At 45.0% G+C, this 24,226-nt stretch overlaps 1 protein-coding gene across 1 annotated transcript in view; it reads right to left on the minus strand.

The window, feature by feature from the left end:
- adgrl1a (adhesion G protein-coupled receptor L1a) overlaps positions 1 to 24,226 on the minus strand; it is a 66,498-nt gene that overhangs the window by 33,551 nt on the left and 8,721 nt on the right. Inside the window, exons 2-4 of the mRNA XM_042393497.1 lie at positions 17,597 to 17,781; positions 5,634 to 5,847; positions 4,405 to 4,514 (exon numbers count right to left, since the gene is read on the minus strand). Coding sequence (XP_042249431.1) covers positions 4,405 to 4,514; positions 5,634 to 5,847; positions 17,597 to 17,666 — 394 coding nt within the window. The 5' untranslated portion in view covers positions 17,667 to 17,781. The remainder of the gene's footprint in view (positions 1 to 4,404; positions 4,515 to 5,633; positions 5,848 to 17,596; positions 17,782 to 24,226) is intronic.

Consider the following 24,226-nt stretch of genomic DNA (forward strand, 5'->3'; position numbering starts at 1 on the left):
GCTGCAGAGAGGGAGAAGAAGAAGAATAGGGGAAATGGAAGACTTCTGTTGACTCCATTTTCTTCTGCTCTTGGCGGTCCTGAAAAATAGACACTAAGCACAGACACACACAAGATCATCACACATGCCTGAGGACACACACACACAAACACAGAGAAAAGAGACAGAAACTCATCAAACTGTCCTCACAGTGAGCAGGAGGTTAGTTTAAGGCCACCTTGGTTGTTTGTCAGATTCATTCAGCATTTCTCTTTCAGGGCCCTTTTGAGAAATAAGCCACTGCCCTCTCTCCCCTTAATCACTCTGCTCAGCGCTCTCTACAACCCTATCAATTACTCCCACACTAATGAGTACAGCTAGAAACGCACACTCTCAAATACACACATACACACACACACACACACACGTATTGTTGGAGTACTGCAGGACAACTTAGCCTCCTCTGTCTCTTTTACAGTGCTGAGAGATAGTGTGTCCTCTCCAGCTCCTTCCGTCCTCTCCCCTCTCTGTTTTCTCCTTCTCTCACTTTACATTTTTCACAGTAAAGAGTCATCCCTTTCCACGGCCTGAGCAAAACCGCCTGCTTCTCATTCACCAAACATTTATGAGCCCCACGTCTAATGGTGCCCCTATACATATTAATAGAATTTCATTTTCAGCTACATCAAAGTGTTTCCTCTCCTCCCCTGAAAACTTGTCATATTACAATGCCATTATTCCTTCTACTGACAAACTCTTCCCGACAAGTCAACTATCATTTCCAGCGGCTTTGTGTCCAAAGAGCGATGTCTCATAATGAATAGGCAGTGCTGACTACATTTGTGGGGAAGAATCAATTTTATAAAGTTAAACAAGGCAGAGCCACAAAATGAATGAATGAATGTAAAAGTGGAGGATAAGAAGTTGCCTAAGACGCTCTGTAGAATCTCTACTGTATAACCTGACCAGGCCCTTTAAAAGCTGGTTCTTCAGCCACCTGCTCTGTGCATATTAACGAGATAAATCACAGCTGATGAAATAGCAGAGGCACAACACTAGGTCTAATGACTCTGGCATGGCTAGCATGGATAGCCCCAATGGAGAGCATTAGGAATCAATAATGATGTAGCACTCTGTCTGGGTGGAGGAGGGGGGACAGGTAGAGTTCTCTCACAGGATGGATTTACCGTGACTTTGTGTACATCTGTGTTAAGACTGCAGTGTGGGGTTTCCACGGCAATAAAAACACGCTGCAGCTGTGTGCATAGATCTGTGATGTCTTAATGGAATCCAGCAGCCAACAGCAGGCTGTGACAGTGTGAAATGAGAGTTCAGTTGAGCCGTTTTGTCTTGCTCTGTCCCGTTGGCAAAAACAATGCTATGTGGCGGGATGGCCTCGCAGGGCCTTTTGGCTCGATGAGATATGATTTGACATTTTGGAGGATGTTGTATTTTGCCAAGGAGATGCCACATGCAGCAACAGACACACATTCCGAACTGAGCTAAGCCATCAGAGGTGTATGTGTGTGAACTCGGCTCTGGCTGTCACCTCACCATTTCAGGTGACTGGTAACATGGCGCCTGTGTGACACGCACATAGCAGGACCCCGTCAGACACAAACATCACCTACAACCATCAGCATGGCTGCACACATCATCTCAGCTGCTATGACACGCAACCTTTTACATATCATCTCTCTATCGTTCACCTCTTTGTCGACACAACCGACAAAAAAACATGCATCAGCCTTGGATGATGCCAGAGTGCCCAGCGTTCCCAGCCAGACGTGAACGATGGGGCATTACCAGAGCGATTAGCAGCAGCAAATTCAATTAATCTTGACAAATCTCTGCTGAGGCAGAACTGAAGAGAGCGACGCGCCCCCTCTCCTGGTAATTAAAAGTGGCCGAGTTGAGTGGCGTGCGGTGCGACGGTGACTAGGTTTTGGGATGAACAGTTCCAGCTCTGAATCTGAATGTGTCAGTTTGTATTTAGTTTGTCAGATGGGCACAAACACGTAGAGCAGCCTGCAGTGCGAGTTTTGTGCATACATGTGCGTGCATACTTGTTTCTATTTCTGTGTGGGTGTGTGACTGGGTGTAGTGTGGCCGTGTTTCTCCAGAGGAGGAGAGTGGCAGAGGACAGGGGTAATTGGCTCTTCTTTGTCACCTCAGACAGGCAGGATTTTCATCATAGAGGGATCAGCTTCCAATTTTCTAAGCCGCACCATACTTCAGATGCAATCAACAAAGTTTTTTTCCCAAATGGGGAGGAAAAATGCAAGTTAGCAGCTATTTAATCATCCCTTTGATTGCCTTGCGGAGAGAGAACAAGCTCCCTTGTGCAGTAAGAGGGGAAACAGACAAGGTTAAAATGCATGAGGAGGAGAAGGCAGGTACAACTAGGCAATGCTACCATGACCCTCTCTGGACAATATAATACAGAACACCATCCTTGAGCACAGGACTACGAGAGGACTAACAAACAAAGTCACGTCATTGGAGAGGGTCAATCTGACCACAGCGAATATCGACTAAAACGCAGGTGAACAGAGGGCAGAGGAGACTCAAGAGGAACACTTGTTGCCACTTGGAAGGCTGTGAAGAAAAGATTCACACTAGAGAATAATCCCCAATGGCAAGAAACCCAGCTAACTTCTTATCTGCAACTGTGGCTACAACCTGACTGCAAAAAGTCTCTCACAAGGTAAACTGAGGGCACAAAATCACTGAGCAGAGGAAGGGTAAAGACTGAAAGAATTGCTTTGGAAGTCCCTGAGCTTCACTGAGCCTCCCCATCTGAGCTGGATGGTTGGATATTTTCATAATTTGTCCCACCTGTAAAAGAAAGAAACAATAGAGACAGCGGAAGAGACAGAATAGAATGATAAGATACTGTGGCAGATTGATGGACAGAGAGCAAAAATAGGAGAAGAATGAAAGAAATAGGATGATGGATTAAGATTAAAGACCTTGTAGTGTAGACTGGAAGTAAAAGAAATGCAGAATACAAAAAGAGAAGATTTTTTTTTTAAAAAAGAGGTGATATTGACTGTGAAAGATAATAAGCAAAGGCGGGATGAGTGAGAGACCTCAGAGAGAGGAGATGAGAAGGAAGAGGCAGAAGAAGAGAGCAAAGGAGGTTAGCGGCTTGGCATTGACTTTATCCTGTGGCTTGCCACAACATCTGCGCCTGAGGAAAAAGCAGAGAGAATCACCCATATCCCCAGCCTGATCAATCAAACAGTCCTTGCACCCCAGTTTCCCTCTGACCCCAACACCCTCAAATGTCCCTCCACCCCTTCTTGCACACCAATTCTGCTTCTACCCAGTGGAGGGGAGTACCAGTGCTCCTCCCCTCCAGCCAGGTGCTCCTGCACAGTGAGGGGATCAATGCTGAGAGTAATAATACATGAGAGGGAGGAGGGGAGACTGAGCGGAGATTTTCACATGAGCGAGGATCAACACAACACCATATAATCCTCGCTGTGCCTGCTCCTTTGGCTGTGTGAGTGTGCTCGTTTTTGTGTGTCTGTGTGCATGCTTGCTCAGAGGAGGAAGAGTCAGAGGGAGAGAGAAAGACAGGAACTGTGTGTGTGTGTGTGTGTGTGTCCCTTTTGCGAGCTAGACTTGTCTGTGTGGATGTGCAGGTGTGTGTGTATGTCACACCTGCCACGGAGCTCTGAGCAGTGCCGTGAGGAAGTCAGCCGTTACCATGGGGACATTAAAATGTGTGGCGCTCCAGGTCATGTGGTCTAAAATAAGCCTTTTGCTGTTTGTGTTAACATTCCTATTGTGAGGTGCAGCATACACACAACGCCCCCTGCCTCCCAGTCTCACTGCGCCCAATTTTAATTTTTATTGGAAATCAGAGGGACAGCAAAGGTGTTTGGCACCAGATAAAGGCAGTGGCATGCCCCTGGGTCAATCAGTGTGTGAGTGTGGGGCGGTGTGTGTCACACTGCTGTGAACGCCAATAAGGGCTGACCCCATGTTTGCAGTGGGTGTGCATGAAGTGCTTATCAGTCCCTGTGTTTGTGGAGCACCTTCCCTCATGTGAAAATCCCTCTCAGATACTGGTGCATCACTCTGTTGATGAAGAAAAAAGGTTTAGCGCTCTGTGTGAGTGTGTGCATGTGTATGTCTGTGCAGTGTGTGTGTATGAGAGAGAAAGAAGAGAGAGAGAGATAGATAGAGAGAGCAGGAGAGGATGACTGTCTGTCTTGTATTGTTTGTGTTGAAAAAACAGCCAGAGAGCAAGTGTGCACGTCTGAGTGTGAGAATTTCATTTGTCGAGAGTTGTCGGGGGGTTGAAGAGCGGGTAGGAGGTTCGGGTGGGGGGGTAGAGGGAGGGATGGGAGGGGCGGTGAATGGGGTGCGGGGGGTGGGGAGGTGAGAGGAGGTGACAGGGGTCTCAGTACTCACTGTAGGGAACACACTCGTACTGGATCTCCAGGTACTTATAAGTCCCTGGGCAGGGGTCTGGGAACACATCCGACCCCGCCACCACCACACACTGGGTGCGGTTATTACACCTGCGAGAGGAGACAGACAGAGGAAGGAAGGAAGGAAGAAAGAAAAGAGAGAGAACGGAGGAAGTAAGTGATTGCAGTGTCATTGTAAGAAAGACAAAGAAGAGTGGGTACAAAAAAAACATCTTCAGGGTCTAAAAGACGGAAAGAACGGTAGGGAAGGGAGTAATTTCACACTAGACTAGATCATGTGACAGCTGCACCCGAGGGGAGGTAGGAAACATAGAGGGAGGGAGGGGGGAAAAGGAGTGGGATGAAGGATAGAGAGAATGAAGGAGGGAGGGAAGAGGCAGAGAGAGGGCGAGTGACGTAAGAGGCTCCCCTCCTGGGGGATTGTGAGTGGGAGCAATTAGAGGTGAGAGAACAGGGAAGGACGAGGGGGGCTAAGGCAAATACTCTACACTACACACACAGGGAAAATGTTCATATGCACATAATACCTACATCTAAACCGCATCCCTGCATGCCTTCTCACGCTTGCACACCCCGAGAAAAACACAGACACACACACACACAGGAGAGAAGATACACATCGCCACACACATGTACTCACTCATTCTCATCACATAATCCTTCTCTATCCAGCTTTTAGCATTCTCTCCTTTTATATCTCAAATCTCTGCTGCACTCACTCTATCATCCCATCATTTATAGTGGTCTCTCTCCTTCCTTTACCCCCTCAGTTCTCTCCTCCACCCCTTGCCACTTGCCTCTCTCTCTTGCACTATCCCCAAGCTAGCACCCTGCGCCTCCATTACATGCGTGATGGATAGCTGGGAGAGGGCTTCCATTGATCTGAGCTCAGAGGAAGCAGATGCTGAGCACAAACGCAGAGGGCAGCTGTAGGAAGCACTACAAATACTCAACAATCCAAAAAATACCCATTCACATACACACATTCATGCATACACATACACACACTCCACCGTATACATGCACGTCAGGATGCAGAAGTGGTTTTTTTTGCACAAGGATGCTGACTTCAGTATTCCACACAAGATATCAACACCTCAGGAGGAAAAGCAGGGAATTCTGGATAAATTATGTTGTGAAATAGTATCTTGTTTCCCTGGCCAATAACAGGCTCTGACTCTGACTGAATCCAAACAGATCAATAGTTACCTCTGTGACATTATCTTGAAGGCGTCAGGCAGGTAGCACTGCACATTCTCCATCTGGAAGGGGTCCGCATCGCAGATCTTGTCATCAGTGCGGCCGTAGTTGGCCGTCTCAATCATGATGACATCACTTCCAGGGCAGCGCAGCTCGATCGGGTAGCCTTCGCACGCCAGCTCTCGACGCATCAAGCCGAAGGGCATCATTGACCGACTAAGAGCTGCAGTGGAAAGAGGGAGAGAGGCAAAGTTATTGATAATTCAATGAACCTTAATACTTTTAGGAGGCACTTTATTATTAGACCACATTGTAAATATGATGTGTAGTATTTGACACAAGCAGGCGGAATGAAAGTGGCTCCTATTGTCCTCATGTAAAACACAAATGAGCTATTATCGACTCCACTCCACTGAGCAGTAATATTTCAGTACAGTTGATGCACGGCCTGGCAATCCAGTTTTCACACTGGAACACCACAGATCACATATTGGCATGAAAGATTTGCAGCCATACCAGCTTCTCCAATGAGATATTGCACCACTTGTGAAACAAACTGAGAGTTTTGAGTGTTAACAAACTCCTAAACATGCAGGCAACAGCTTATAATACCCATCCCTACAGTTCCTCTGGGAAGTACTGTATCCTTCCTAGCATCCTTTAGTCTATTCCACTTCAACCAGGTGTATCACCTTAGAGAGGAAGTAATGGTAAAATAAGCAACAATAAAAAAAAAAAAGATAATTAGTGTCTGTGTACACCTTCACCTCTGGTGTGTAAAGCAGTTGGACATTCACTGCTGTTAATCAGCTGTTTGAGAGGCATGACAATGTACTGTGGCCAACAGCGGGGCTCTGTGTGGAGAAGGGTCAGTAGAGACAGTGGGGTACTCAGGGTTAATCGCTAAGCCAGGCTGAGAGGCATGAAAGAGGGCTGCAAAGAGACGCTGAGAGAGACACACTCTACAACTGCATACCTTTCCAACTGCCTCTACATTCAGCCTCACACTCAAAAAAATAAAAAATGGCTGCTGGCTTCCTTTACAGCCCAGGTGGAAACAGGGATACATAAAAAGAATAGAAACAGAGACAGTGCGAGTGATCTGGCAGTGAAGTTCTTTGTGGCGTTGAAGGACAGCCAGTGTTTCTCTGTGCTGAAAGCCCTGCCAGTGACTGTGAGCTGCTGTCCATGGTCCTGAATTGACAACTTTTCTTTTGGGAAAATAATATCCAAAGTGTTGGAGCTGCATCAGACACTGCTCAGCTGGTAGGTGTGGAGCTGTCCGCTGTCCTGAAGGAGCAAAGGGGTTTAACTGAGCTCTCCTCTGCATTGTCAGTAAGGAGGACATAGCATATATTAAGCTGATGGTGGGCATACTGTCAAATCTAAACAGGGCAGTGCTAGCTCTACTTAAGCAGGCTAGAATTTAGTAGCTCTTAAAAAACAGATGCTCTCACTGCACAGCATTTTCCTCTTCCAGACAGGCTCAGCAGCAGGTGAGGGCACTGAGTCAGCCTCTCTCCCCCACTACTGTTAGTGGTGAAACCCACAGAGCGGGGCTGTTTTCCCTGCCTGATACTGAGCTAGCACTGCTTAGGTTTCAGTCGCTGTCCATTCAGGAGGAGTGCCCATTTGGGTCAATGTCAATGTCAGTCATCCCAGACATGCTCTGCAGTGGTGTGCTACATGATTCACTGCCATTGGACTTGCTCATATTTCTAAATGCCACCCATTGATGCAGTGGGGACTTGAGTTCAGTTGTGTAACTAACGCCATTAAGGCTGAATGACTAGCACAGACAGACTTCAAATCTTTTATGCCTCGCCAGCATGCAGCGCCAGTGCCAAATCACAAAGGCCTAGATGCAAAAGCGCATACTAATTAAAGCACACAGAGATGCAAACAGCAGGCGCGGCCAGACAAACAAGTCCACACACACAAATGCAAAAAAACCCACACAAGTAAATCAGCACACACACGGACGTACTGGGCAGATGAGTGTGCACATTCACAGTCAAGCACACACATGGTTGCCTGCATGTATACACACACAGAGTCCTGGTGTCACAGTGGGATTACAATGCCTAGTGTCAGTGTGTGGCCTTGTTCGCTTAACTACCCTGTGGTGTAAGTACACAGCAGCGTACATCTGGCCAGTGATTAGAACCACACAGTGAGCCAAGAGGAGAGTAAAAACTGAAGGGGGCCAACAGGAGTGATAACACTCACTCCACCACACTGTGGACCAACACAACAGGAACATTAGCCCCCACTGGAGGGGGCAGATCACACGTTAAACCCACTATACATACCAAACACACTTTACATGGTAAATATTACTGCACTGCCACTGATCGCTAATACGAATAGCTACAGTGGAAAGGCTCAGCTCAGCTATCGGACAAAGCAGCCCAAGAAGGAGCTGGTTTAATTATTTGACTGTTGGTTGAATTAGTACTAGGATGTTTTGACAGTATTGAATAGACAATTCCTGCACTGTTTCTGACTGATAATGGGCTATTTCATGGCCAGTACTTATGCTGATCAGCTTGTGTTTGTGTAGATAATTTCAGTTTATTACCATCACTGTTATGTCTGCTACAGTATATCACCTGTAGCTCACTGACTAAGTGGTGACATTAAGTGTTTATTTTGTCAAACAGAGCAATCAGTCCAATTTTATGCAGAATTAAATGTATGAGCCTAAACTTATGACCTTTTTCAGATATTTCTTTTTCTGGCCTGGCTGTTAGAGTATATATTTAACCATTGATCCAGTACGCTTCAGTGATGGCAGCAACCATGATAACTAGCCCATTTCTGGCACCACTGCAAATCTCTACCTCTACCATACTGTATCATATTTCACACCTATACATTTCCCAGTTTAAGATTTCACCGTGTAAAGATTTTTGAATGGCATATTCACAAATAAGTGTGGGACTTAACTTCAGGGACTCTGTGTATGCGTGTGTGTCTGGTAGAGAGTGTGTGTATGTGGTTGTGTGTCAGCCAGATGGCCTGAGGCCTAGCTGGAGCCGTGGCTGGCTCTGAGCTGAGCTGAGATGAGATGAGCAGAGGATAAGCTTGGACTGGCCATGGGCTACGATTGTCCTTCACTCTGCAGGAATCCATTAAGGTTTCAGGGTCTCTTCAGCCAACACACACACAGACGCACACACATTTGCACGTGGCCATTTAGTCGTGCCTGTCAGACTTATAATAGCTGGATGACAAAGTGTCTTTCTCATCAGCAGCCATATGCATAGGTGGATCTAATCCCTCATAGTGAGATTATGACTCATCTCCTGTGGTATATAAAACTGTGTTAATATCTGTTGTCTGCAAGAAATGGTTACCAATTGTCACACATACCGATAATGATAGGAGCGAATTCAATAATTATATGAGTTGATTTGCATGGACGTGGTGGTGAGCAAGAGTCAGACACACACGCGTGCACTCATACACGCACACAGGGGCCTGGTGTCACTCCAGGGCAGCTGGTGTGAGGGGCTGAAGCGGTTGGCTTCATAATAGAAGCTCCATACAAATTAAGAGCAAGAGAGAGAACTGATTGGATTTGACTCATTATCCTCACACAGTAATTAAAGCCTGAGGGTGGATAGATGCTTGGACCCTCAGACAAGAACATAATTTTGCACAAGTCAAGCTAGTCCTTGCATACAATCATTCTTTCTCTATCATTACAGCTATCCACATCTATTGTCAGTCTCATGCACACACACATTTGCAAAGATTCACCTTAATTTGGAGACGTGCAGACATGACCCCCAACCTAGAGTAATGATCAACACTTGAGAAAAGTTGAAAGAAAATCTGGTTTGTTATATCGAGACTGACTCAGAGAGACTACATTAAGAATTCTGAAAAGTACACAGTCAGACAGACAAAGATTTCTCTTCATTGAAACATTACCAACAACTTTCTATCATCTGTGGTATGCTTTCAAACATAAAAGCACTTTAATTTCGTCTCCAACAATTTGACCCTGGACTGTGTTATCACAGACGTTCTATAGGTTTTTTTTTTTTCAGAAATAACTGAGTGAGATGGTTTGGCCTTGCAGGTAGCCTGAGAATGTGATAGCAGCTCTGCAATTGAGTCACAATAGGAGATTATACTTATGGAGTTCTGTGGCCCAAAGTCTGACTTGTTAGCTGGCTGGGTGACTGTCTTTCAGGGGCCGAAATGTGATCAGCCCCTTTTAGCCCCTCTGTCTGTTCCAGCAGGCATCTCCTAATGCTACTCATTAGCATAGCACTGAAGCATAGTGCCAGAGAACATTCATGCCAAGCAGGATTGGTAGTTGAGAAACTGGGCATGCTGCTGATGAGGTGGGATTCTTTTTATAACACCATCCTTAAAATGAACTTTCAGTGGCATTAAGGTTAACAGGTGAGTATCACCTTTTCACCCAGAGATAGCAGTGGAATATTAAAAGTATATTGCATACATCTACATATGCCCTCAACCTCAGCACTGGTGCAAAGAGCTAACTCCCTCATGAGTTTCAGGTTAGTTCCTTAGTAAAGCTGGTGAAGAAGAACAAGTAATTTTACAGTCATTGGACAGAACTGAGAGGTCTCAGTGATGGGAGTTCCTCTCTAGCAGATAATCATCCCTACCAATTTCTCCAGTACTTTATCAGCTTAGCACTGTATCTTAGCAACTCACTTAGCACTGCAAGTTAGCGTAATGACTCGCTGGAGCATGGCCTGTCACCACAGACAAGCTGAGGCGATGCGGCCAGAACTGTCACATCCAGGCAGCCTTCAAGCTGAGGAGTTGTGACAAAGTGACATCCTGAGACAAACCTAAAGGCCTAACATGAGGGTGCAAGGGATGGGGGCTATGTGAGCTTGTGGGACTGTGTGTGTGTGAATGTGTATGTGGATGGGAGGGGGGTAATGCTGGCCTCAAAGCTAGGATGCTATCTCATCTCCTGTGACTCCTCCGCCTGTCTCCTACAGGCGAGGGAGACAGCGGAGACGAGATGAGGAGCGAGTGTATGGGGAGTCACCAGTCGCACTATAAGGTCAGAACACAAAGCAGCTCCAAAATGACACAGATCCACTGTGATGGAACTGAGCTAAGCCAACACAGAAATGGAACGGAAGAGCAAATGAGACAGGGTAACAATAGTAAAAAAGAGACCATCGACCAAGATGCTGGCAGAAGATGAACATGAGGACCATTCTTTGTGCAGGCACAAGGTCACCGACATAAAAGGAGTGAGGCAGAGAGATTCGTGGGAGAGAGGTCCTAAGCACAGACAGTCTCTCGCCTCAGCAGCCCAGTCCTCTAACTGAACTGAATTACAGCACAGCCCATAACATTACATCATTCATAGGAGAGTTTAACAGTTCCCCCACTGGAAATGGGATACACACACCCTCATGCAACACATACTCATGCATTTGCAATGATGCACACACACACACCAAAATTCTTGCAGGCAGACAAACAGACACACACAAGCCCTAACCCTCATCCATCCTCAACCTCGAGAACTCTCAGTGTGTGTTGACAAACTTTGCTGTGGGGGGAACTAGCAGGCATAGCAGAGAGATTAAGACAGGCGGTTAAAAAGCCACTGAGACACAGAGCAATAGACACACACACAAACTTGAGGAGGGAGGCGAGACGGGACGTGCTCATACTGTCAAACCACTTCATTGCTGGCCCTGGCGCCTAATTATGCAATAAAAGCGCCTCAGCGGGAGGGAAACGGCATAGCCCAAAATAAAAATCAGCCTGCCTAAAAAATATGAGATTCACCCGGTGTAAAATATCCTCCTTCTCCCCAGGGAGGGAAGCAATGCTACAGGCTCAATACAACTCTGTTCTGTTCTGTTTCCAGCACATATAACAAGAGGCAGGCCAGTAGACAGTGAGTCAGACCTAGATTCATATAAACACTGTGGTGGAGTAAACTGCAGGTGCTGCAGGGAAGCAGCCACAGGGAAGAGGAGAGAATGGAGCAGAAACAGAGAAGCAGAGAGAGTTAAATGAGGAAGATGAAGAGAAACTGAAGAGAAGAAAGTGATAAGAACAAGGACGGAGAGTGAGAGATAATGTGTAGAGGAGGAAGGGGAGACTGAGTGAGTACCATGCATGGCCTGCTGTCAGAAAGATGTGTGTGTGTGCATTTGGAAGAGTTGCAAGTCGCATCCAGAGACCTGTTAGGAAAGATGAGTGTCAAAGCCCAGCCCTGCCGCTGCATTAGACACTTAATTAACCTCCTTATACTCTAAGCCAAAGGCTTGGACATGTGGCTAGTGTGTGTGTCTGAGTGTGTGTGTCTGTTTAGTATGTGTGCTTATTTTTACTGTGCATGTTTATAAGTCGATCGATCTGTGCAAGTATATGTATGTAGCTACAGTATACAGCATTTCCAGAGCTCCTATATCTTCATCTTTCATTCATGTCTATGACTTAAAAATAGAACCAGCTATAAAACACTACTCAATCCCTCTCATATTCGAATGCCATCTTGTTCACCTGTAATGCAGTAAACATACACTGTATGTTCCCCCTCCCTTTGTGTTTTTTTCTTTTTAACCCCAGCACCATCCCTCGATCCCTCGACCAATTTCATCCATCCGGAAACTCTCTCATTTACCCTACCCACCCGTCCTCTTCACCCTCCTCTCCTTCTTTTCATGTCTCCCTCTCGTCCTGACCTTTCACCTCTAGTTTTCCCTCTTCCCTTCCCATCCTTTTTCTGCTTTCTCACTCCCTCTCACCGTTTTACCAGCCTCTCCACTCATCATCTCTCTCCCTCTGTTTCTCTCCTCTCCCCCCCCCTTCCTACTCTCTCTGCCCTTGGCTGCCAGCCGTAAGCTGCTGCTGGTAATTATCAATCTGCAGTCCACAAAACACACAAGAAGCAAATGCACGCATTCTCAAACACATGACATGCTTGGCACATACACACCAGCATTTCTGCACACGCACACACTAGCACTCTCATACACACACACACACACACACACACACACACACACAGTCCTTCACGGCTACAAAGCCTCAAAGTTACGCAGCTAGGCCCTGAGAGAAAAGAGGCAGCTATCACACGACTGCACAAACAGGAACACAGTCCCCAATCCTTTATGTAGGAGCTTGTTTGCAGTACACAAATCAATGTACACAAACTAACATACCCCAACACACACAACTACAAGCAAACACAAACACACAAACAAAATGGGCACAAACACACGTACACCAACACTGTGAACGAATGAATAAACAAAAAGGCACAGCTCCTGTATACAGGCGCAGACACATGAGAGAGGTGTGCGTCATCTTCAAAGGGAGGTTTGAAAGAACACACCGTCACTCTGCGCCGGCCTCTCCCTCCTTCTCCTGCCCGCCCCCGACTCCCAATATATGTTCAAAGGCCATCCATTAACCTTTCACTCACACAGGCCTCTCTGTGATCTACTGCTCTCAGCCAAGGGCTTTGAAGAGCACAGCAACCCCCAGCACCGGGGAAGGAGCGAGGGAGGTAGCAAACGAGAAAGAAAGAGAGAAAGACAGAAAGAGGCAAAATAGAGAACAGAAAGGGAAAGGAAGACATGACAATGAGAAGAGATGTGCATTGTTTACAGATAGCAGCCAAAGGGTAAGGAAAGGAAAACAGTGCTAGGGGAGTGATACTGAAGGAGGGAAGCTGGAAAGAGAGTGGAGTAAGGCGAGAGGTTGAAGAAGAAGAAGGTGGAAGAGAAAACATGGTGGGGACAGAGGAGGAGAGATAAATGAAACTGTTAGTGGGAATAGGAAGAGGGGCCAAGAGAGAAGGAAGGCCAGTCAAACAGAGGGACACCGAGGGGGGGGGGGGGACATCACGACATGCAGAAAGGAAGAAGGTCTAATAGCTGAGGTGTTAGGGGAGAGAAAGCAAAGAGATTGGATGAAAATGAGGGGCGAATGTTAGGAGTGAGAGGAGTGAGAAGCACCGACTGTTGCTAATAAGATGGGGAGGCAACGAAAGCTTGAAAACGCACACAAGAGGCAAAGAGGGAGAAACAGGGGAAAATAGGCTTTACAGCAGTTCTTTATTGCAAAATCCAGATGATACGCAGCAATATTCACAAGCCGCTAGATTAGCAATTAGTGTCAGTGAAGACTGTGGATTTCAGCTTTATGGCAGAGAGAAACATGGTAAAACACTCAAAGGTCATTTTCAGACAAAATGAGAGTGTTTACTTGTCTCTATAAGCACATAAACAAGCATCCAGCTCTGACTGGCCTTAGTCTATAAAACAAAAAGCTATTTAATGTAGAATCCTGAAAATACAACTTGTCTGTATAGTTCTGAATTTATATGTCTATGTCTATAATTCTGCATACTGCATAATACTTATGTCAAAGGAAATTGGGCCATTTGTAGCAGCACATGGTTGTACTGTTGTATTTGCTGAGAAAAAACATCTCTACTCTGGAGAATACTTCCCATATGAATTCAAACGGCATGTTACTGGCTTCTGTTAGCATAAACAGAAGCTAGCAGACTGAGATGTGAAATATACATAACTGATTCTGATCATAAAGCTCCAGGCACCATGTATGATTAACAAGAAATGTCACAGCAGGTAGCAGCAATGAGAGGAGTTAGTTTGAGCCTGCCAGGTTATAAAGTTCACCTCATTGACTTGTGTGAATGTAATTGGTTATTGTAGTGTCACCTGATTCTAATAGCATGCACAGCTTCATCGCAATTTTTTCCAAACCCATCTCGTAGCAAAAGAAGAGTAGAACTAAGAATTTGCCAAACACATATTAAGGCAATACAATGCGCTGTTCAGAAAATTATACAACAACAAGAAGTCAACTGCACATAGCAAGGTTAGCGGCACCACTGCTTTATTGCCTCCTCTCAAAATATTATTGCTACAAGCCTGTCTGAGAATCAATTCTTATGAATTAGTGATTAGGTTGCTGTTCTGAAATTAGCATTTTAATATTATAGTATTGCGGGACTGAAAGTCTACTCTCTCAATTCAATATTGGATGTGGTTTCAGGTCAAGTATTTTTTGGATCTTCACTCAGAATTTTAAATCTAGGGTTGTGCAACACTCAGACCCGATATGGCTGTTTGGCTGAGTCATAAAAAAGCATCTGGCTTGCAAAGGCATAGGGAATTCTTCATGTGGCCCTACATGAAAAATAACTATTCACCCCTACATTACAGAAAGAAAAATACTGCCTTGAGATCAGTCCCCATTCAGACATTCTGTCATCATCCAAGGACAGTCGAGAGACACTTTGTTGAGAAGATGTGTAAAAACAGGTAGTCCCCTATCCTTAAATAATCGCTACTGTTCAGGGGAAAAGGCACAGAAGAAAAAAGCAAGGGAGAGAAGGGGAAGACAGATAAAAATGTCTGCGTGTGCACTAAAGGACCAGGGGCCTTTCCACGCGACTGATTTGAGAGCAAAGGCTTAAATACAGGGGAGATGAGAACAGATTCCACCAGTCAGCTGGCACTGGAATCCTGATATGAGTGGCACACACACACACACTCACGAATGTTCTCACACACACACCCCCATCTGGACATGTGAACACACTCATGTAAACACAAAAACCCACACAGACTCTGGCACATACACATCACTCATGGACATACTGTACACACATGCATATACAGTACTGTATGTGCGTGTTTGCAAATACACACACGACACATGCATTATAAGCTGAAAGGACCTACAAATAACCTTATTATGGTCTTGCTGCCACCACTGGTGCACATAAATACACACACACAGACACACACACACACACACACCGATGCTTGCACTGTGCTAAATGAAAGCTCTGTGTCAGGGTTTCATCACGTACAGCGCAGCTGCCTGCAATGCCTGCCACATTAAGCAAGCCTAATGGGCTTTCAGAGCAACAGCACTGCATATGAAGGGTTGTACATTCTCGAGCATTCTGTGGAATCAGCGGGACATTCTGTTTGTCAGGGTACGCATGTCAGTCTGTCTGGGAGCCTGCCAGGATGGACGGGTGTGGGGGTCCTTTGCCTCGGTTAGTATGAGTTTGTATTCACTGATGAAAATATAGACTGTGTTTCTTACAGCCACTGAATCTCATAGAGAAATAGAAAGCTGCAGAGTGATTTAACAGGATAAATATTCACCGTGTGAGATGAGTGAGGTTTGTGGGGCAGAGCAGGGAAGTAGTATGTGTACTTAGCTCATGCTGGTGAGGAACATTTGAGTTAAAAAGCTGGTTCCAGAGGAGAATAAATGTGTGAGTGTTAGGGGTAAATATTAGGATGTGCAGCCAGGAGTAGAGTGAGGTTAAAGCATGGCAGATTAGTCTGGACACCGAGGAGGAGCAGGGGTACACATTAGACTGTGAAGCCATGTGTGATGATCCTGCAGGTTTCCAAATGAGCTCTGATTAGCCTGAGAGTGATTTCAGCAGCTCTCATCACATCAAAACTGCCCTCTTCCTTTGTACTCTATCTCCCTTGTTCTTTTCTTTTTCTCTCCTGCTCCTCTGGTCATACAATAATAGAGAGAAAAACATTTAAGCCAACACTTGGTTGCCAAAATTATGAGCACTAAAATGATGCCGGTGTGCATGAGCATGTATCTAGGTGCGTGACTGTGTGCCTGATTCCATTAGAAAAAAAAAGGTTTTCTTAATTTCATCATGTGCTTTGGGGCTGAATACAGATAACAGTCAATTGATTATTAATGCATTATTAATACTCCCCAAGTGCCAGGTCACACAGATAGTTGGAGGCTCATTCTCACCCAAATACACACACCCACACCCACACACCCACACCCACACACACACAGAGACACAAAGCAACACAACGCCAGAGGCCAAATGTGTCCGATGGAACAGAACGTACGCTACACAAATCCAATGTTACAAAAGCATCCAAATTAAGATGGAAAAAAAAACAGCACCTACTCAAATTAGAACCGCACCTGGCCAATCAGAGCTTACACAGAGGGAATGCTAAAACCAGTGCTGACACAGGCAAACACGAACACATTTTAATTTTACCCTCCCTCCCTCCTTCCCTCCCTCAGTTTTTCAACTTCTCCTGCTTCATCACCAGCACCTCCCTGTGGCGACCGTGCCTCTCCTCTGTGCTCCTCCTCCACCTCGTCCTAGCTGTCCATCACCCAGCGGCTCGTTGGCACAGAGCTGACTGAGAGCATACAGCAGATGGTGTGCTGCTGTCTGTGTGGCAGGCCACTAGCAGGACACCCAACAGCCCCTCCTTTCCCTCCTCGGCCCTCGGCCTCCCCTTCGCAATCCCTGCACCCTCCCTCCTACACATCTTCCAACACACACACACACACACACACACACACACACACATACAACCCCTCCAGCATCACTTCAGCCCAACCAGGTCACCTGCTGCTAGGCGAACAACAGCTAGCACACACACACACACACACACAAATACACACAAACAAAAAAATGAAATATCTTATGGTACATGGCATATTCAAGAAGGTCACACATATGGCAACATTACATGCACGGATTCCCCCTTATACTGTTGCCACGCTCCAACTAACATCGAGATGACAAGAAATTTTATTGACATTCACACATACACTCTCCACCTCACTCACACATTCCCTCTCTCTCTCTCTCTGTCTCCTGTGGAGACAGTCTGGTTAATCAAGTGCAGCGTTTCTCGCCTGGTCAGTAAGTCAATATACTTACAAACTTCATCACGTAGTTGAGGTATAAATATTACATCCTCATTTGCAATAACCTGATCAGGGCAGTTACAGGGCACAGCAAAACCGACAAGAGCTTACGAGCAACATTACAGGCAGAATCAGTGATGCAATGTAAAATTATACATATTGTATGTGCTGTGTATAGACAGTGGATTTTTACAGTATTTTATTATTTAAAATACCATACAATATTAATATTTATTACATACCTTGCGAGGATGGAGTAATGTTACTGAAAGCCACTGCACAGGTGAAGACGATCCAGACTGCAACAGCCATGTTGGAGGCTGACCGGGGGCCAGGGCGAGGGGCGGGGCTAAAGTGTAGAGGCGGTCAGCAGGCACAGGTGAGTGGGACGGCACTTCCTCAACTTACACCCTCCCTGAGGGTGATCCTGCAGGCAAAGAGGTAGAGAAATAACAGACAGGTAAGTAAGTGCTTCATAAATATTTGTAAGTAACTGTATGTCCATAAACAGGAATTATTTTAATGTTTTGTTTTTTATTCCTACCCCCTCTCAGTGTGGCGTTTGAATTAGACAGTGTTGACTAATTTATTCTGCATTTATCACTGGAATATGTGATAATAACTCAAAACTCAGTGGCTCACAACTGGTATAGCATACTAAACAGTGTAAGAGAGGAGACGGAGATAGAGAGTAGAGGAGAGGAGAGGAAAGGAGAGGAGAGGAGAGGAGAGAGGCTCCCCCTGTGGTGGTCAGGTAGAATGATCAGACAGGGAGATCTGAGGCCATTTTGTGCAGCATGGCATGGCAACAGCTGTTGCCACCACCAGCTCATCACTCTACAGTGTTTGAACGCTTGATTGAATCAGACATGCTACATATGTTTTGGGGCTGTTAACCGAGCTATATTCAACATGTGAAAAATACATGTACTTTTTGTGTGTGTGTGTGTGTGTGTGTGTGTGTGTGTGTGTGTGTGTGTGTGTGTGTGTGTGTATGCGCATGTGTGTGTGCGTGCGTGTGTGTGTGTGTGTGTGTGTGTGTGTGTGTGTGTGTGTGTGTGTGACAGTGAATAGCGGTGACTCAGTAAGCAGTGCCGTAGGGCTTGCACATCTCATTTGCCTAATGAAATAAATCACAATCTGGAACTTTAGCTCTGATTTTTTGACAGTAAAGCCTGCTCTACCTCTCCAGGGACTGAGAGCACTTGCTGAGACTGTCTGTATCCGTGTGTGTGATTGTGTCTGCAAGTTGTTCTTTTTGGTTGGTGATGGAGGGGGGGGGGGGGCGGTTGAGTGGAATTTTTTTGATCTCTCTACCCTCTACCCCCTTTATTTGATTGCAGCCAAGTCGCCTAGTTAAGATTAGACATCTATATGAGCCGACTTTCATGTTAGGAGAAGGCGGGTTGGGTGATTGGCTAGTAAGTTAAGTGCATGGCACAAAGTTGCAAAAGCATCAAAGCAGCAGAAACAATTGTTAAGGACAATAAAATTCAAAAACAAAACTGGGTATTTTTAATGAGACATCAGGACATTTGCAGCCGTTTTTCTGGTGACAGAACCGGGTATTTTAACCCAAACCATGATCTTTTCCTAACCCTAACCAAATGGTTCATGTGCCTAAACCTAACTAGACCTTAACCACAGCGGTGTCACATCATAAAACATAATTATTCAACTGATAACAGCCATTTAATGCGGCGTTAAATGACACGCAAAAAAGCTTAAAATGCAATCAACATTGAAATGTAGAGATTGAAACGTAGAGATGCAACGTATCCGTGGTTTGAAGAAATGTACCATGCCAAAACTTATTCTGGTGATAGGGTTGTTGATTGATCATAGCAACTTATGCAGGGAGGCACATATGCACTAGTTTGGGGGTTTGGGGGGTTCGGGGCATTTATTTACCTCAACTGCAGAGGGTACTTGGCCTTCATTGGAAGAGGGCTTATATTAGAGAGAGGCCTTTATTTCTAATACCCTATATTTGATAAGTATATTTGCTCATATTTTAGTATGAAGCGTCCTTGTTTTCTGATCTGCTTCTGTTTGCTCTGTTAAATTTTGGTTACTGCATTACCGGTAATCCACCTACTCCAAACAATAATTCAAGTGCTTGAGTTCTACATTTTGGTAGTGCAACACTTAGCTGTAGCATGTAGGTAGCATGCTCATGGATGTATGCTCGCTGGTTTAGCCACATTACTGTGGTTACCCTGGTTACCCATGCTCATGTAGTGTTGCTCCATCATCATTATTAAAATATACATTGTAATCCCCAAATTTAAAATATATCACGTCTCCTCCGTCCCCCTCCCCTCTCTGTGATGGTCGGCTAGAGGGCTACGCATGTACTCATAGAACTGAAGTTACATCCAGGTAACTACTATTTATGCTTAACTGAACTAAAACAGGCACTAGGATTTTATCCACCCTTGTTTTTTCTTTGGCCTGTTTTTGGGGCTAGTCTTTATTTGTTCGTGTTGACCACGCCCCCAGCCATTATCGGAGATCCGGCTTTTAATTCTACCATCTTTTATTTGAGGAAATACGGTATTTGAATTCCATTTTTTGTAATCTTTTCATCTTAGTATGTAGGGCCATGCAGGCATGGCAAAGCTTTCTTTTCCTGGCAGCCAAGACGGCAGGTCATGAGTGACTGGTTGGCTTCACCCCCTCTCTTCATCATCACTAATTTGGCTTCCACCCCACCTCTCCAGCCCCTCCTCTCCCTGACCTTCTCTGATATTTACCCGCCTCCCCAGTGGCAACGCCCAGCCCACAGCAACCGACCTGCCTGGGTGTCGCTGTGTGGATTAGTGAGTTGGATGCTGTAGAGTACAAGCAAGACAGAGAGAGAGAGAGAGCTAGAAGGGGAGAAAAAACAGTGAGGAGGAAGAGAGAATGAAAGCAGAAGTATGAAGCACATCCGCAGCAGAAGTTTTTTATTCCAGCATTTATTTCTATTATACGCACAACACACACACACATACACACACACAACCTCTGCACTAGTGCAGCCTGGGCCTTAATTTGAGTTTGTTTGTGACCACCCTCTATGACCAGCAGCTGAGAGAAAAGGACACGCTCAGAGGGAGAGCAGGAGAGATAAAGAAAGAGCAGAAAAGCTGTAAACAAATAGCAACAGACATGTGATGTGGTACTGTATAAGCCTTGGTCTCTCTCTCTCTCTCTCTCTCTTTCTCTCTCTCTCTCACGGCCTTTTCTCTCCCGCTCCCTCTTTTCTCCCCCCCCTCGATCTCACTGTATTATTAATGGTCAAAAAGTGATCCCCTCCTGTGCAGTGACAGGCATTGGTTTTTTTCTCCAACTTTTGTAGTTTTAATAAGAAAAATCTGTCTTTCCTCTTGTTTCCTTTGACTGTTCTGTCTGTACTTTTCAACAATAGCTCTCCTGTGGTCTCAGAAGATGAGGAGGGCCAGAGAAAGAAAACAGGGAAGGAGGGCAAGTTGTGGATTGAGGGAGGGAGGGAGGAGAGAAAAGTGCAGGGTGGATAAATTGATTTTTTTGTGTGACAAAAAAGAAGCAGAAACATTAGACAACACTCAATTCTAATATGGTAGGAAGGGAGGATAGAAGGAATGAAGGATGGGAGGTCGAAATGAAGGAAGGAAGAAACAAAATGAAGGAAGGAAGAAACAAAGAAATAACAGAACAAAGGAGGGAACGAAGGAACAGAAAAAGAGAGGAAGCAACTGACAAAGAAAGCATCCTGAGTTACTAACAAACAAGGAACAGAAGGAGCAAAGGAAGTAAGGAACAAACAGAGTAAGGAAGGGTGACTTTCTGTATAACGAGAATAAATAAGAGAGTGGGAGGGGAAACTGCTGAAAATAGCCAAGTGAGAACAGCAAAGGAATAGTAAGAAAGCAGGATGTAATGGCAAAGGAGAAAGTATTTCTTCTGCCTGTGTCTATGAGTCAGTCTTCCTCTGGGTGAAAGAAGGTTAGGAGTCTTTGGAGGGTGTGAGATGGGTGTCTTCGCCCTCCGTGCTCTCCCTACTTGGAGGATGTTACGCGCCCCAGGCCAGAGGCTGACCTTTTGCACTGATCACATCCACCATTATTATCATCACTGTTTCTCTTCTAATAGAGCGGAAAACATCATATCCCTATGAGACCAGAGCCCACAAAATGGGAGAATGGACAGCAATTTCACTGCACTGGTGGAAAGGTTAGGAGGGTGAGGAGTACGGGAGAAAGTGGGAGGCAGTGCAAATGACAGTCAGTTGTATCAACACAAAGAAAGACGGCTGTCTAAACGGAGCGGCGGCGGAGTTACACAGCTCTGTCATTTGGTTTCAAATGCTACCCTCTGTTTTTTCAGCTATTAATTTACAGGCTGCTTTGATCTAAAGCAAATAACCTCATTATCCACTTCTATTGGATCATTACGATAATCACCATGATCATTAGGGTCTGTTTGCTTTAGCAGACATGCTCATCAAGAACAGGGTGTCACAAGTCCTTTTTATTCGGGGTAGGGGGTACAGTTAAAGGCTGTGTGTTTCTGTCATGAGAACCATTCACGTTTACCCCTTTCTGTACAGAAGAAAGAGGCATTTAGGAACATTACCGGGCCAGAATCACAAAGAAGGGGAACAAAGAGTTTACGTAGACAGTTTTTACTGCATAATTAGAAAAGCTGGTGCAACTCTCAGGGCTGATACAGCTTCAGGTTTTCTCTCTCCTGTTCTCCCCCCACTGAGGGAAATCTGATATCAAGGTGAGAGTATGATAAGTGAGTCATTGCAGTGTATGTGTGTGTGTGTGTGTGTGTTTGACTGGACAGCCTGTGGTCAAAAGGCTATAGATCAACATTGCAGATTGGAGTAACACTACAGTTTTTAAAAGTAAATTTCCAACTGAGAGCTCGCCAAATATGCTTTGTGCAGATAAAGCGCTACGGTAACTGCTAACATCTTAATTAGCATTTCAATACATTCAAAGATGAGGTATGTTGCATGAACAAATGCAAATCATGCAGGACATCTGGGGGGGGGGGGCGGGGGGGGGGGGGGGGGGAGCAGGGAGCAGGAAAACACAAACACACAGATGTATTCAGTTGGGAAAACACTTGTGATTGATTTAAGGATTTGACAGTCATAAATTATGACGGTCAGTTGCTTCATGCAAAAAGAAGTCTTTGCATCTTCAGATGAAGCACCAGCAATTCCCATGCTATTAGGATTGATGTTTATGCCTCAGATGCTTCAACAACAAATAGTTGGTTCAGTAGCAACGCTCTTGCTATGAAGGAAATGATTGCCTCCTAGCAACCAACACAGTCTAGCGTGCAAATGAATGGCAATCACATCTCACTTATAAATCAGAGAATGATGCAAACTGTGGCATTAAATATTTGCAATCAAGTAAAAATTTTGTTTAAACAAACTTCCATTTAAATTGGAATAAATTGAAAACAACTCCATTGTTTTACTCAGCGGTCAGGCTATTTAGTTCAGAGAAAAGGATCATTAGACTCAGTGAAGGCTAGCCATGTAGCATTATCCGAGTTTGATGAGACTGCAGAGAATGACAAAAACGTATGCTTTGCCTGGGGGCCTTTAAGTAATTCTCCCTCTGACTCATCGGTGCTAAAGCTTTGTCACACTCGATACTGCTTTGTACACTCTTGAGTTAGGCAACAGGGAGCAATACAAGGAAGTGTAACAATAAATGAGGATGAGATAGAATTCATTAATTACTTCTTCGCCACCATAAAACTAATCACTCACCAAAGTGAATATAATTATCCTACCTTTCCTTCTGAAACGTAACAGACATACCATGAAATATCATTGCCATCACCATCTGTGATCGAGCTTTGCCGAGTGGGAGGCTGTGTTTTTACTGTCAAACCTGCCCTGCAGGATGCTGAGGTATGACAGTCGACTTTAATTCAATAATTATTCAAATTAGCCAAAGTGATGATTTGGACACACTTCCACTTGCACTGTGTGTTTCAAAATCCCCCATTAGCAGAGCGCACTGAATCAGATCACTCTGATAATGAGAAAGAGTCTGCTTCAATCACTGTGCTAAAGTGACATCAAGGGCTAGGCCTGCACAATCCGACACCATTATCTATAAAATTCAAAATAACAGGAAACTATGCATGTCAGTGTTTAGTATCCTACAACCCTAGACTTTAAAATAACTCCAGAAACTTAACTTAAACACAATTCTGTACAAACCATCCCATCTCTACTCTTGGCAGCTGCCAAAACAAGATTGAATCCATGTCACTGCATAAGAAATATGATACAGCTTGTATAAACCGCTGCCCTCCCACCCCCTTCATTGTTATCTTCCAGTTGGGCCTATCACTAATCTCCATAATCCTTTTTGGTGAGGCTATCGCTAGCAAAGACAACATAATAGCATTAGATATCATTCCTTCAAAACAACCTGATTCTATTACATTTGCATTGATGCTCAACAGCCCACACTATCTCCATCATAGTGAGAACTGATAGCCTGCTGTAATGTTAACACTACAGCATTCATGGACGATGGATAATGTTGTTAAGCTAGCAGTGATACAAGCACATTCAGGTCAGATCATCCCAACACTTCTCTATTTACTAGGGTAGGTCAGTTAAGGCTGGAGCTCTGGTGTGGTAATATCTCGCTGGCTGCAACAGCAGGGCTGTTTATATAATGACACCATTGTGCCGACTGTGTGCAGATGGAACATCAGAGCTCTTGTAATGGCCTGTGTATTAGGGCCAATGTGTTTGATTACTGACTCAGGGAGAGCGGGGATAGGCTGTGTAGTCAACAGGGAATAAGGCTCCTTCCAAAACAGCAACCCAGGGAAAAAAAGACCTATTTGAAGAAACAGAA

The sequence above is a fragment of the Thunnus maccoyii genome, chromosome 18, assembly GCF_910596095.1.
Source record: "Thunnus maccoyii chromosome 18, fThuMac1.1, whole genome shotgun sequence".
Taxonomy (NCBI): Eukaryota; Metazoa; Chordata; class Actinopteri; order Scombriformes; family Scombridae; genus Thunnus; species Thunnus maccoyii.